The sequence below is a fragment of the Mus caroli genome, chromosome 6 (genome assembly GCF_900094665.2).
Source record: "Mus caroli chromosome 6, CAROLI_EIJ_v1.1, whole genome shotgun sequence".
Classification (NCBI taxonomy): domain Eukaryota; kingdom Metazoa; phylum Chordata; class Mammalia; order Rodentia; family Muridae; genus Mus; species Mus caroli.
In genome coordinates this window covers 30,242,499-30,258,298 of record NC_034575.1, presented here as the reverse complement: position 1 = coordinate 30,258,298, position 15,800 = coordinate 30,242,499, and the positions used below count along the sequence as shown (strand labels likewise).

Genomic DNA, 15,800 nt, shown 5'->3' with positions numbered 1-15,800 from the left:
ATGGCCTAGTCGGCCATCATTAGGAAGAGAGGCTCCTTGGTCTTGCAAACTTTATATGCCTCAGTACGGGGGAACGCCAGGGCCAAGAAATGGGAGTGGGTGGGTAGGGGAGTGTGGGGAGGAGGGTATAGGGGACTTTTGGGATAGCATTTGAAGTGTAAATGAAGAAAATACCTAATTTTTTAAAAAGATATTAATTTAAAAAAAGAATGACAGAAAGGACACATTTTTTTGTTGGGAAAACTGCAGAGGAGTGAGGAAACTTGCCCACGTTCACCCAGCTGATAAGAAGGTGTCTTAGTTCATTTTCTGCTGGTTTTTAAACAAAATGGCACAACTTGTTTAGTTTATAATGAATAGGAATTTAGTTGACTCTTGGCTTTGAAGGCTGGGGAGTAAAAGCATATGGTACTATAACCTTCAAGAACCTTTGTGCTACATTATCCTTTGTCAAGTTGACAAACAAGAGTAACCATCACAGGGCCATGCATTCAAACTGTAACACTGTGGACATTGAAACTAGCCTAGTTTGCCTCCAGTTCTAGCTACTACATTTTAACCTAATACATGGTCTGTGTACGTAAGCTATTTGCTGCAGTGCCTAGCACTCTAAATTGATAGTGAATACTAAGACTAGTCAGGATTGATAGACTTATCAGAATAAGGAAGACTTGCTGCTGTCAGGAATTGAGGGGTCCTGAAGCACACTTCATGAAAGAACTTTGTTTCAAGGATCAACACACCTTTCTCTAAAGCTTAGACTACTTACTAGAAGCGCTCAATACTTAATGTCCTTGGAGAAGAAACGGAAAGATGCATTTGTACTTATCCCATCCAATTTTCATGAACAAAAAAGTTATGTGAAACCTGCTAATACTCTTTTTATTCTCCCTAACAAAAGTTTACATTAAAGACATTAACATCTCATCTCACAAGAAGTAATGCACATCATTATATCTGCAACTGGAAATCGACAGTAGTCACTGTGTCCAAATAATCAAATGAAATGTAAGATTGTGCAACACTGCTCTTATGAATGGTGTCTTATGGGTAGGGGGGGGTCTTACAGGCATAAGTAGCTACTTGGAAAGCTTTTGAACTTCTTGACTCTTAAAAGCTAAGTGAGGTTGGAGCTGGAGGGAGATATCAGTAGAGTACTTGCTGTGTAAACATAAGGACTTGAGTTCAGATCCCTAGTAACCACATAAAAGCTGGGTCTAGCAGTGCTCAATTGTAATCTCAGTAATTAATTGTACATATACAAATGTGCCATTATAAATGTATGACTTTCATCCATTAAGCTCTTTCAAGCTAGAGTTATTATTATAGATGGTTTCTGTTAGTGAACTGTATTATGTACTTAATACCTATTTCTTCTCAGTTCTACTTCTCAGTAGATCTGGCTTTAAGCAAATTCCTTAGCAGCTAGCTCATCATCTTATCTTTCTAATCCAGAAAGCATACAACATGACCTCTAGCTTCTACACACATGTAAACATACTCAGCATACACATACCATATTTAAAAGGCTAAGAGTTTGTTAGAGTTGATTGTGTAGGAAGACAAGGAGTAGCTGAGACAATAGCAGCAACACTTAGCCCACCAGGTCAACTAGAACTTTTAGTAAGTACTGTAATTAATTGTAGTGTGTCATTTCTCCATTCCACAGTGAGTATAGTTACAGGCAGGATAGCACAAATGGAGACTCTTAGCCTTAAAGTTCAGAGACATACATTGAAGACCTGGATCAATAGCCTAAAACCAGTAACCCAGTTAATAGTCTTCATGCTTTAGAACACTGAGGATCAGAGAATGTAGTGATCGTTCTGTTTTTAATACAGTGTTTGCCTCCCTGATGTACTTGTCCATTTGATCCTGTTCTGTTGCCAGCTAGACTGTGAAGTAGGAGAAATCATCCCCTCTCTTCAGTGCCCTACAGCATAGTAAAAACTTTCTATGAAGGGCCAGATAGTAAATATTTTAGACTTTGTGGGCCATATAGTCTGTTTATACTACTCATCTGTGCTACCACATCACCAAAGCAGCCATAAACTACTTATAAACGAGTGGCTAGAAGCTTTAATTAGCAAAACTACATCTGTAGCAAAACTACATAATTGAAGTTCAATCAATATTTGTTGAATTAACTTATAAATTGTCTTTAAAATGTTTGAGTATTGATGTAGCTCAGTGGTACAGCACTTCCCTTTAAATAAGCAGCTCTTAGTTACACAAAATGTGTGTGTGTGTGTGTGTGTGTGTGTGTGTGTGTATGTGTGTATGTGTATGTGTTTTCTCAGGTTTCAACAGATGATGCATCCTGTCTCTGTGTGCATTTTCTTGTGTCAAATACAAAAGGAAACTCTGATCCTAACATTTTTGCAACAAAAATAATGGTTAATTTTCAACTAAGTATAGCAAAGAACTTTATGAGCTTTATAACTGGAAGCTCCTTATAATTTGCTGACTGGCTTGTCTTAGGGTTTTACTGCTGTGAACAGACACCACGATCAAAGCAACTCTTATAAGGACAACATTTAATTGGAGCTGCCTTACAGATTCAGAGGTTCAGCCCATTATCATCAAGGTGGGAGCATGGCAGCATCCAGGCAGGCATGGTGCAGGAGGAGCTGAGAGTTCTACATCTTCATCTGAAAGCTGCTAGCAGAATACTCACTTCCAGACAGCTAGGATGAGGGTCTTAAAGCTCACACCCACAGTGACACTCCAACAGGGCCATACCTTCTGATAGTGCCACTTCCTGGGCTGAACATATATAAACTATAACAGTCCTTAAACAAGTCTCTTCTCTCTGAATTCAGAGCCCCAATCTATAAAGTAGTTAGCAGTACCTTCTTTACAACACTCCTGTGAAAAATATAAAGGAGGATTTTCTGTAATATTATATTAAAAATCTTGAGCTACCAAAATGTAAATGTCATAATAATGTTTAGTATTAAATTAGATGTCATGGGGCTATTGTCTCAGCTGTCTTTATATGATGTACCCTGTATTAATATGCAAATTAAATTTCTACCAAGTTCTGTACCAATAAATAAAATTTTACAAAATATGTAATTTCATATATTTGAATAGTTTTTAATGTTACTAAATACCAAATGTATTTCTAGTAGTCTCCAAAATGGAATGGTATCTGTAAGTTCCTTGGGTAGGTAATATTTAAATACACATTGAAACAGTTATAGTTTCTTAGGATTGCAGTATTCTAATATAGTAGGAACTGGCATATACTTGGGTAAGATAAAGACCCTGTCATCATGAAATACAGCCTAGGTCTATAAAGGTGCCTGATACTCCAGTGAGGAATAAGAAGAGTGAGGCTCAGTTGTAACAGAGCCCCCCCTGCTATCAGACTCTAAGCAAGACTGTGTCTCAGCCAGGCGTGGTGGCGCACGCCTTTAATCCCAGCACTCTGGAGGCAGAGGCAGGTGGATTTCTGAGTTCGAGGCCAGCCTGGTCTATAAAGTGAATGCCAGGACAGCCAGGGCTATACAAGGAAACCCTGTCTCGAAAAAACCAAAAAAAAAAAGACTGTGTCTCAAAATAAGATGCCTAGTAGTTACAGTTCAAGGCTGAGCCACTGGCTCTGATAGATAGATAGATAGATAGATAGATAGATAGATAGATAGATAGATAGATAGATAGATAGATAGATATTAATTATCATCAGCCCACCATCTGTACCCTGCCAACCTAGTGGTCTTATGGTTCCAGAGTGAGTATTGTACCTGCAGGAATTATTTGTGTTTGAAAAGGAACATGGGCAAGGGAGTTGAGAATGTTCTTCTGGGCTTTTACTGAGAAAAGAAAGAAAAGCATAAGAGAAGCTGAAATTAGACCAGGTGGCCACCTCTAGCTTAAAGGGAGCCTTGCAATTCCTTTTTTTTTGACCAGTGTGTGAAGGAAAATAGAGATAAAGAAGTTTGACTGGCCTCCAAGAGAGCCAGCATATAGTGTTCAGCACAATATACATGATAACACATAACAACATGCAATGGACAACAGAAGCAGGAGCCAGCTGCCTGGACTCAGACAGACTCACAGACAATAACAACTGAGTAGGAGCCAATTGAAGGGAAGAACAAATTATTTGTTGTTCCTTTGCATTTTCAGTTGATAGGATAATTAATATCAAATAAAAGAAAATACACTGTTTTTATTTAAATACCAGGAATATATAATAGAACAAAGTGAAGTGCATCGTCAGACCTCAGAGACCTTATTTTCTAAAGGCATAAACCTTCATTTGAGATAGTAAAAAGTACTTTAGAAAAAGAAAATAGAAAAGGCCTTTGTAATTTTTTTTAAGTTTTTCCTTCTTTTTTTTTTTTTGGTTTTTTCGAGACAGAGTTTCTCTGTGTTGCCCTAGCTGTCCTGGAACTCATTTTGTAGACCAGGCTGGCCTCGAACTCAGAAATCCGCCTGCCTCTCCTCCCGAGTGCTGGGATTAAAGGCGTGCGCCATCACGCCCGGCCAATTTTTTTTAAGTTTTAATTATTAGGGTAGAAAACTTCTTGAGGGTATTATATATGTTTTTCTTAAGCAAAGTAAACATAGCATGATTAAATATTTCTTTGAAGATTTATCATCGATATCATCCTGTTTGGGACCTTTTGCTAGGCCTTGAGAATGCAGAGACTAAAAGGATTGGCTCCTGCTACAGCATATTTACCGGGTAAAGGGACAAATTTTAAGAAAAGATGTTAGTTTATTTTAGAAGATATTGTGAGATTTGATATAGATAAATTTCAAAGCAGACAGATAGGGAGGGAGAGTAAGGCTTAAAATTTAAGGTAGGTTGTTCAAGGTGAGGAGAAAGGTGGAAATTTTTGATTGATTTTCTTAGGTGAGAGTTAATATGTAAAAGCGGAGGGAACTGAAAAAAGAAGTCAGATATTCTCTTGGAGTTTAGGGAATTGTGTTCAGTAAAGGGTAGCATTAAAATACCATGTACCACTAACATAACTTGTAAGTCAGTCAACAGGAGCTCAGAAACTTGGAGAGTGTCTTCTTAAGAGAATCGTCATTCATGGCAGAAGCTTAAATGAAAAAAGTTTCAGGCACAAGATGGAGACACCAGGAAGTACAGTAGGTAGGGTTTTAGAAGCTACATGTAGCAACAACAACAGGTAATATTCTAGTTTGCTTCCTGTTGCTGTGATAAACACCATGACCAAAAGCAACCTAGGGAAGGAAAAGTTTCTATAGTTTACACTTCCAGGTAATGTTACATCATCAAGAGATGTCAGGGCGGGCTCCAATGAAGGAATTGAAGCAGAAACCATGGAGAGACACTGCTTTCTGTGTCTCTGGCTCATACTCAACTAGCTTTCGTATACAACTCAGGCCCCATCTGCCTTGGGATGATGCCACCCACAGTAGTCAAGATAATCTCTCATAGATATAGCCGTAGGCAGTCTGGTCCAGGTGGTTTCCTCTTCCCAGAACACTCTAGGTGTGTCAGGTTGATGAAACATAAGCAGGTAATAAAGAGTTTGTTTTGGCTTTTTATTATCTGTCTTCATTCTCCTTTATGAGGTCACCATAAGAGGAAGGCTCTTAGGAAAGTGAAGATTGTCTGAATTGTGTGATGGATGGATGTGAGTAGTCTGAATGGCATGATAAAGCATAAAACCAGATAGGAAACTATTGCATCTAAGTCAAGATCCTTAAGATAATGATTGTAATGGAAAAGCAAGGGTGGATGGGAAATGTTATGATAGTGCAGACTTTTAGTAACTGCTTATGTAGAAAGTCAATAAGAAAAACTTTATAGTGTGTTCACATTTCTAAGTTCTTCATCATGAGAGAGAACACTGAAAAGGAGTGTGCTCGTAGAGAAAAGTGACAGGCTTGTTTTAGGATAAGTTCTTCACCGTGGAAGTAAAGGTTGGCTTTACTTGAGATAGATAATGAAAAGCACCTGAGCAAGTGGTGCGGCAATCTGTGTAGAACGGGGTCATACACAGGACAGCCGAAGAGCATGGAAGGAGTTAGACAAGAAGGAAGGAAGGGCGGGCCAGACAGCAGAGAATTCAGAGATCCTGTCTTGAGAATGGGTATATTGGGTTAGGAATTTGCCTGTCCTTACCGCTCAGATACAGTAACACCTAGTGAACTCAGCATTCAGAGAACGTTACTACTATATTTCAAAGTATTTTTAGAGCAGTTTAGGTCAGTTGCAAGTTGTGTGCTGGGTTAATTTTTCCTCCTCTTTTTTTTAAAAAAAGGAAAAGAATCTCAGGTTTTAGTCCTCATATTTCATTTCTCTTTCAGACACTACAGCTGAATATCCTTTTAACTTGGGCTAATGACATGTGCACAGAGAGTGTGTGCCATCATCATCTAAAGTGGGCTAGCTGTGCTGCTGCCCACCTCAGCCCCCAGCCCCCAACCTGTCCTAGCCACCATCACTCCTAATCTGTTACGCTAGAGGCAGGTAGATGTACACCACCTTTCCATCAAAGGGACACAAAAAGAAATCATAGGAGGACAACAAATGAAAGAGCCCGTATCCTTAGATAACCTTCAGAGACAAATCTGTCTTGAAGTACTTATCTCAAGTAATTAAACATTGTCAATACATTTTAACTTGGAGAGTCCACATACTGTTTTTACAGACTAGAATATAATAGTTAATCCTAAAGCACCCAAAATTTGTCAAGTTAAAAGACCCCCAGAGAGAATGACAGGCGAAGCCAGGAGAGTGTCTAATGATAGTAGTACTTTATGGGAAATGATATGTCATGAAAATGTGTGAAGAAGCCTACATTCAAATAACTATTTAAATTTGCAAAGAAAATGATGCACTTAAGTATAAGAAAGTGGGAATCTGAGAAAGAGGGTGTTGGTAAGCTAAGATTCATCTCTGTAGCAGGAAATCAAAGCTAGTAACTCAAATAGTACAGGAATATATTATCTAAAGCTATGGAAATGTTCACATAACTAAAAATGAATGCACAAAAATGACTTGCTTCATCAAGAAAGGAATGGGGCTAGATATACCCAAATTATCCAGTAACTTTATTAATCTCAAAAACTACTTTCCTTAATATTCTCACCCATGCTGAAATGGTTCATAATTTTTTATGTTATTGTAGGATTGATGTTTAATGTCATTTAAAATACTAATATTAGTTGTATCTAGCCTATAGCATTAAAAGTATTTTGTCAGCTAAATAATGGCATAATAGAAGTTTACTTTAGCCGGGCAGTAGTGGCGCATGCCTTTAATCCCAACACTTGGGAGGCAGAGGCAGGGGGATTTCTGAGTTCGAGGACAGCCAGGCTACACAGAGAAAACTCTGTCTCGAAAAATGAAAAAGAAATTCACACTAATAGGAACTTTTTGAAAAGCTGTTGGTCAGGTGAGAGAATTATTGAGAACCTGAGAAGTGGAAAACTTTGAAGAGCAAGGATCTTTCAGTTGTTTGCTCTGGGTGAAGTTGACCACGGTTAAGTGAGCTCCAACTCTCTATGGTCACCCCATAGGGTCTGATTTGATGCTTGGTCCCTGGTTGGTGGTAGGAAAGATTAGTAGATGTGTAACCTTGGAGGAGATTGTCACTGCAGTTGGGCTTTGAAATTTCCAAAACCCACACCATTCCCAATCTCTCACTCTGGATTTATGAATCAGATGTAAGTTCTCAGCTACTCCTCTAGTGTCATGCCTGCTATCATTCCTTCCTACCATAATGGTCATTGACTAACTCTAAAACTTTAAGCAAGCCCCAAATTAAATGCTTTTTTCTATAAGTTGCCTTGGTCATGGTGTTTCTTTACAGCAACAAAACAGTAACTAAGACAGTTGTTTTGTTTCTTATAATTTCTAACACCAAAAAAGTGCATTTTAAAATATTTTGATCTTAGTATTATGTATGTGAGTATAGGCATGCACGTGTTATAGCTCAGCGAGAAGGACAGAGGACAACTTTCCAGAGTTGGTTCAGGCCTTCCACCATGGATTCTAGGGATCAGAGTATAAAAAAGGCCTATGCCACATAGCCGCCTCTGGCACTTGCTGTTCCCTAGTGTGAGTTCAGTTAAAGAAGGTTCTCTCCTCTCTTTTTCAGGGTGCTGATAAGACTGTGAAAGGCCCAGATGGACTGACCGCCCTTGAAGCCACTGACAACCAGGCAATCAAAGCTCTTCTCCAGTGATAGATGGATGGACGGACTGATAACTTGGGAAGGATGACTCTCCTGTGGCCTCACACTGCTGCCTGTCTGTCTGTCACTTTCTATCTGCCAGCTTCTTCAGCTAAATACTTTAAGAGGGTGAAGGGAGAGAGAAATTCATAACAAATCAGACTGCCAGGGGAGGGGAATAAAACGTGTTTTGGAGGAGCAGCGGGGAATCTGATGAGACTTTTACTGGGATTCCTGATCAAACCAGCCTGTTTTTCATTTCCAGTAAAATATACAGCTTATTCCCAAGGGAGGCAAAAATACAGTCTATTGGAATCATTGGACCTTCTCAGCTCCCTAGCTAATTTATTAATTAGTGTATTGAAGGTCTGACTATACAAGGCCAACTCTACTTATTTGGTAGCCCTAGCTGTGAGCAGTAGTGGCTGCTGTTATGTCAACATAGGGTGCTGAGATAAGCAATTAGCTATAGCCTTCTGCCTTAAGAATGCACTCTCCTGGGGGCTCCTGGCTAGTTAAGAGCGGTTAGTGACCAAAATCTCTCTAGAATGACGTTAATCTTTATGTAAGAGCTTAGATAAGGTAAGGAGCAGCGCACTCCTGAATTGCTGGATGACTAAACTTTGGATTTTCTCTCCCCTTTCACATCAATTCCATGTCTCTTTAGATAAAACTGACTAGTTTTATTTATAAAATGTTAAATTCTAGGAGCCTAAAGGAGGAATCATTCCAGTAGGCTTATTTCTTTTTTTTTCTCCTTTAGACTCAGACACATTTATATAACATTGAAACACTTTGAGACTCCTTCTGGTAGTAAAGGAGATTTAAAAATAAAATCATAGCCATAAGCGTGTTAGTATCTTATAGAGAGAACAGTTGTCTTAGTACCTATGGCGTTTCTTCATTTGCTATTTGAGTGAGCCAGCCTTCGTTGTGTTTGGAGAATGAAGAATATTCTTTGGAATGCCTCTCAAAAACCCACCATGGATGCTGATTTTATAGTGCACCAAAGGTATCACTGGGGTGAGATGTACTGTATTTGGACAGATGGGACCTCATCCCTTCAAAAACATTCTTGTTACCAGGTTCTCCTGAGCTGGTAATAGACTCTTGCTGGGCCAATACCACCCCACCTGCATGGTGTTTTTATCTTAACAATCATTCTTTGCATACATGTGACAACTTCAAAATGCATTCTGTGTTCTTATAATACAGTGCCCTAAAATGGTATTCCTAGGACCTGCAGATAAGAGAAGCTTATCTCTAACTTTCTTTCATGAACAATAAAATGAATTAAAACATACAACCTTAAATTTGATGGCCTACACTTTAAGTATTAATATGTCTTTTGCTTTTATTTTGCCATCTGTACAGGATTACAAAAACTATTAGAATCTTTCCATAGCCAATCATGCAATAATTGAATGTACCTCAAATTTTTAAAGGGTAGGTGATGGGATAGGGACTTATATTCACATTAGGGATAATAATATTAAAAACCTAACTGATTTTTTTAAGGCATTGTAGCATTATATAGCAGGGTTAAACTATTACTAAGAACAATCAGCCTGGCTAATAACTATTAATCAGTTGATAATTGGTTGGGGTGTGTGTGTGTGTGTGTGTGTGTGTATGAAAGAGAGAGAGTGTGTGTGTGTGTTCTCCCATGAACTCTTTTTTATCCTGTGGCTTTTTCACTTTCAACTAGCCTGCCCCTGTAGTTTTTCTATGTCCAAGAAAACAATCACAGAACAGTAGTTTAAATACTTTGATATATTTGGCTAACTCTGCTGTTTTAATGCAGCCTACTAGAGTTGGATATCCTACACTTAATCTTAGCCAAAAGGCCAAGCAGCTATAGAGTTGGACATTCTGCTAGGAAGTGGAAGGCACATGATCAGTCTATGAGTCAATATAATGCAACAGGGTGTTTTGAGACCTTTGTTTTCACCTCTTGGCATACTACTATTTTAAAGGCTTGAATTTTACCCTTTACACAATTTTCAATTTTTCTTTCAAAGTGTTCTGTTATAGTTGGCTATTGCAGAGTGTATATTGTCTTATCATTCCAGAACTTGGGTCTGCTTTCTACAGTCATTATGGTACCAAAACCATATGATTCTTTGTACAGTTTATCCCAGTGTTCCTTGTAATGAAGTAGAGGCTATTTTGCCTTCCCCCCCCCCTTTGTTGGCCATTTTGTAAACCCATAGCTATGAAGTGATTGCTTGAGAAAATAGCATATAAACATAGACTAGGATAGACTGACCAGGATGGTTTACAGTTTCTTTAAAAAAATAATAAACAAAAATAAACAAAAAAAAAAAAACTAGGTTATTTATAATGTATTTCTGAACCACTTGGCAGAGAAATTCATGACACTTAATGTTAATATTTTTGAATAAATGAAGCTAAAATGTCTGCTTTTGGTACTACACGCATTAATAAAAGGTTAAGTTTTGTTTTCCACTGAAGTACTATTTAACATCTCAGAAAAAAACCCTGCATGTTCTATAGTTTTATATTAAAATCCATCATTTCATATGCACTGTATCAAAAACAGGTAACTTGCCTGTCCATTGTTAGCGTACTAACAGGTCTGCCCACCCCCACCCTCACCCCCAGCTTCATGCCAGCATATGTAGATTTGAGTTCTGACACAGCACTTGCATATCCCTTGTAGTTCTGTGCACAAGCTCACCTTTCCAGAACCAGCTGGGCGCAGAAGAAAGGCAGTAACTACAGCATGTGAAAGCTCAAACAAGTAGCCTTCTAGTCATTTCTTTCTTTCCCCAGCCAGATAAAAGGAGCTTCAATATATGTGTACTTGATTTTTATTCACTTCTGCTGAGCTGCTGTTTCCTTCATGTAATATTGTATACTGGGTTGTGTATAGAAGAAGCTGGTAAGAGTGCCCTCCTTCATAAATAAGCAATTGCAGTGTTTTGCATGCAAATTTTAAAAAATTTAAATTGTCCTGATTCTATTTTGTAAATGGAGAAACAATCTTTCTAAGCAGTATGGAGGAAGACTAGTGCTTTGTGCACTTTTGGTATATTTGAGTTCATGTTTCCACAATGTCATTCCCTTGACACAGTTGGGTTTCTCATAAGTATCCTAGTTCATGTACATCCGAATGCTAACTAATACTGTGTTTAAGTTTCGTGTTGCAAGAACAAATGGAATAAACTTGAATTGTGCTATAGATAACATGTTAGCAACATATTTATCCCCAGTCACTGTTGCCTTCCTTTCCAGACTTCCTTAACGATATGAAAAGCTTGACTAACTTGAGATTTTAATACCATTTTATCCTACTTCTAGAAGAAATGAAGAAACCAAATATTAAAGAGCTAACAATAATAGAGGCTGCTCATAGAAAAGCTTTTTTTTTTTTAACTTCAATATAAGTTTTCTGATACACATTGTGGCTGTATATGGGTCCAGGAAGCCTCCTAGTTAACTGAGAACACGACACAGCCAGTAGAGCATCAGAGTTTTGATTAATGTTGAACATAGGATGATGGGCTGTGCTCCTGAGCCTTTCATTGCTCAGGTTGCTGCTTGTTTCCTAGAGGACTACATTTTAGAGTGTACTTTTCTGCTTGAATGCTCTCTTTTTTTAATCTCAAAACTGTACCAGATTATAGATGAAATTGGTTTGATTCTATTGAAGTCTTGTTGATACCAGAAGACTTATTAAAGGTATCCATTAATTACAATCAAGAAACAAAAACATGTAAGTGCTAAGATACTGCAAGCCCTGTTGTTGGCTAAAGTATAAACAGCTGATATAGCATAGGGTAAATATTCAGAAATTTTTTTCAGATAAAACTTTCATTTTAAGAATCAAAGTCTATACAAAGAGGCTTCAGTCTGATTACATGCACTATAAAGGGAATGGAGCCTCTTATATAACACTTTAAGAGCAAACTGGTAGGTGTGGGTGGAAGGCATACCTGCAAAGAAAAGTGAATTTAACACATCATTTCTTTTGTCTTTAGAGAGCAGCTACACAGAACTTTCCCACTGCACAGTATAGTATTGTCCTCTGACTTCTCCATCTGTCTTCAGGGTCTCTGAACGTGGTTCCTAGCCAGCCACATTGCCACAACTTTAGAAATTATGATATAAATGCAAATTTAACAAATCCCAACCGAGACCTATTTAATCAACTTTGGGGCTGGACTTCTGGGGGATTTTGGTGTACACCGAGGAGAAAGAACCCTGAAAAGAGCCATAAAGAGAGAACTCATTAAATAGGATCATCATCAGACATAGTTCCCAGGGTAAGGAATAGATGGTCACTATAAATGAAGTTCTGTACACCCAAGAACATTTAAAATGAGCTTAAGGATTATCTCTTGGCTGAAAGGTTAAACTATGAACCTAAGGAAGTATAGTGCTGAGAAAGATTCTTTATTTTTTTCTTTTAGTAATGTATGCCATACCAGTTCTGGACAGTATTTCTGTAGTTCATAAGCCAGAAGTTACAATCTCCACAGCTGAATTCCTGAGACCTGTGCCTTACCCAAGCTCCCCCTCCCTTTTTTAAGTCTCCCAATCCCCAAAAACAGAATGCTTGATTTTGAGCCAGTGTCATAGTTCTATCCTCAGGTCCGGGTGGGATTGCTCTAACAGCAACCCTATATATCCAGCAGGAGAGTAGTAAGGCTGAGTTCTGCCCTGCAGAATATAAAGTGGAATCCACTACCGTGGATGCATTCCACTTGCTCTGGAAGAGCAGCCTTTGTGTCAAGGGCTCTAGGATACAATGTCTTCCTTTGCCCACACTGCAGAATGTGGCCTTTTCCTCCTGACTTGATGGTCACCCTCACCCAGTTATCTTTCCCAGGTAAAAGCAAGATCAGCACACATCAGCTTCTTCCAGGCCTTTTTTTTCCCCCTTAACTTCATAGAAATACAGTTGTCAGCAACTTTAATAGTGCTTGACAGACATGGCAGATACCCTGTTGTGAGCACATATGAGAGTTTGGATTCACTGAGTACTGCTGAAGAAAAAGGCAGGTTGTTTGAGTCATGAGACTGTTTGAGAGCCAGTGGTCATGGCCTGACTAAGGAGCCCCTGAATAAAACCTAGGGCAAGCCCACAGTTAACAATTGAAATGTTGACTACCAGGTCAGGTGCAGGCCACTCTGCCATTGTGGGATATGCTAAAGCACAGCTGTAACTAACACAGTATAACAATGGATCCATACAACCACCCGACGAGCTTCTATAGACTCCGCTGCTGCAACAGCAAGAACAGTTCTGCATCGAACAGTGGGTTGCATGTATTAGAATATTCGTAGCAACAGCATCTTGTACACAGGAAAATAATACATAGACAAGTTCTAGCTATTACATGATGGGTTTGAGGGAGCTACTAGATAGCTACGTTTTTAAAGGAATTTTTGAACTGACAAATCTCGAGGTATTATATATTGAGTGTCCTCTTCCTGGTATCTGATAATGATCAGCATTTAGCCCCACAGCAAGCTACCAAGCCTGTGTTGCAATGGCTTGTGACTTGCGGCTCAGATTTCAGTAAATTTGAAGTCATACTCAGATCTGAATCAATTGAGAATAGAATGTATGGCAAATAGACACTCCAGGAGCATGGTCTACCCACCAACTCCAGCCTAGCAGGCAGAGAGGGTGGGAAGCCTGGTGAGTTCTGCTCTAGAGCACTCTGGAAGATTATCCCAATGGGCTCAGACAGAAGCCCAGCACTCTTTAGGGACCTACTGTGCCTCTAGACTCAGGGACAGGACCATCCTTGCTTAGCAAAATAAAAACACCAAGGAGGCCATGTTTCCTAGTATTTGCTCCCCAGAACACAGGAGGGCATGAAGAACGTTTTCATCTTTTTTTCCTCCCTCTTGTGCATGGAGAGTTGATTTTTGTCTTTTTTCTCCCTCCTGTGACTACCCTTCAATAAATCCTGTAGTTCATCTCATCTACAACTTTAAATGTCCCATGTCACTCTTAAGTTATTCTTCCCTTAGTGACAATAATAAATAAAAACCCTATGGAAATGTGGGAAGTTGCCACAGGCAACAGAAAAGGGCAGTGGTGGTGTGCTTTAATACTGCACAGAAAAACAAGTTATCCCCCCCCACAGGACAATTAGTCCTGATGAAAGTAGATTATCTTTTAAACATTTAAATTTCTCCACATCCAGAGGTTCAAAGAAAGAAAAACATAAAGATATAAATAAGTAAATATGAAAGACCTTTTTAAATTAGACATCACCTTTAAAGTTTAAAGGCCATGACTTTTAAGAGGAAGTCTAACTGGTTAAACAGAATTTTTATCTAATCCTCATCCTGAACAACTTTTTCTGGAGTTCTGTTTTTGTTTTTTTTATTTTTTTGTTTTCTCGAGATACTTTTTTTACTAGTGAATTAAAGGTATGTCATTACATGCCTGCTAAGTTAATATTGAGCAAAAGGAAATTAACTGTAGTTGCTAGTTTTTTTCTTCCCAGAGCTATGTGGGTTAGAGTTCGCCTGGTGTTTCCAGACATCAATGTTTAGTTTTGTCATGCTGTGAATCAACCCTTAGGATAGTTTTCTAAAAACTTCATTCATGTTTTGGCTCCACTCTTTCTCTTTGAAATTGCCTGTTCATGAGAGAGGATATAGGTTTTCTTAATAAGCCTCTGAGCTAATTATGTCAGGGAGTTGTGGGAACAAATTCTAAATACAGAATTATGGACCATGTGCCTTCAAACTCAGCCCACAACTATAGAGCAGAACTTCTGTTATCAGACTCCGAGGAAATCCTGGCAGCAGTGGCCAAGTTTCTTCTCGTATCCATAAACATATCCATCCAATGAACGTTAAAAGATTCTCTCTGCTCAGCCCTACTTCCCCTCCCCTAATGATGATCAATGCATCTAAGAAAATACAATTACATCTCCCAGGTTTCCATGAAATAATTACATCTTGAGAGAAAACAGTGACTCCAATTTCAACTATATTAAGGACATCAAAATGCTGAACCTGTCCTTGAACCAGAAGAAAGATCCAAGAACCTTGATATCACCAATTTGGAATACTAAACAGGAAATTATTTTAAGGCTGTTTACAGTAATCAGTTTTGAGAAGGCAGTTATACTAGATTTTCAGAAATTAAAAGCATTTTGCTTTCGAGCCTTAAGTGAGGGTTCTAAAAGTGTGGAAATGGGAACAGTGTCCCAGAAACAAGGATGTTAGACCATCTGTCTGACAGCTAAGGTACATCATTTCTAGGAAAAGTCCTCCAGATCACTTCTCACCCAAGTTCTGGGCCCTTACCTCCAACTGCCTAGTATGTCTGAGCATTCAGCACCTAGCCACCCACACTAAACATTTGTCTTCCAAATTGCTTATTAAGCTTAATTTATGTTTACTATTCTTGTACTCACCTAAATGTAAAACCTATATTTCATCTTGACTTCTGTGATGGTTCTTTTTTTGGTCATTTCCCTCAGAGCCACCAGTGTCTCATTCATACTGCTGCCCCTGGTGCTAGATATGGTATTGTCCCAACTACCAACAGGAAGCCTAGATTATAAGCCTAGTTTCTACGCTGTTATCCAAACCATATGGCCCTTTATTACTTGCTGTTTGAGTCTCACCTGGGCT

General features: G+C 38.7%; 1 protein-coding gene across 1 annotated transcript in view; it reads left to right on the top strand.

Annotated features, from left to right (window-relative positions):
• Mtpn (myotrophin) overlaps positions 1-11,397 on the top strand; it is a 32,321-nt gene extending 20,924 nt beyond the window's left edge. The window contains exon 4 of the mRNA XM_021164932.2: positions 8,094-11,397. Within this exon, the coding sequence (XP_021020591.1) occupies positions 8,094-8,180 (87 nt within the window). The 3' untranslated portion in view covers positions 8,181-11,397. The remainder of the gene's footprint in view (positions 1-8,093) is intronic.
• The last annotated feature ends 4,403 nt before the right edge of the window (positions 11,398-15,800 follow it).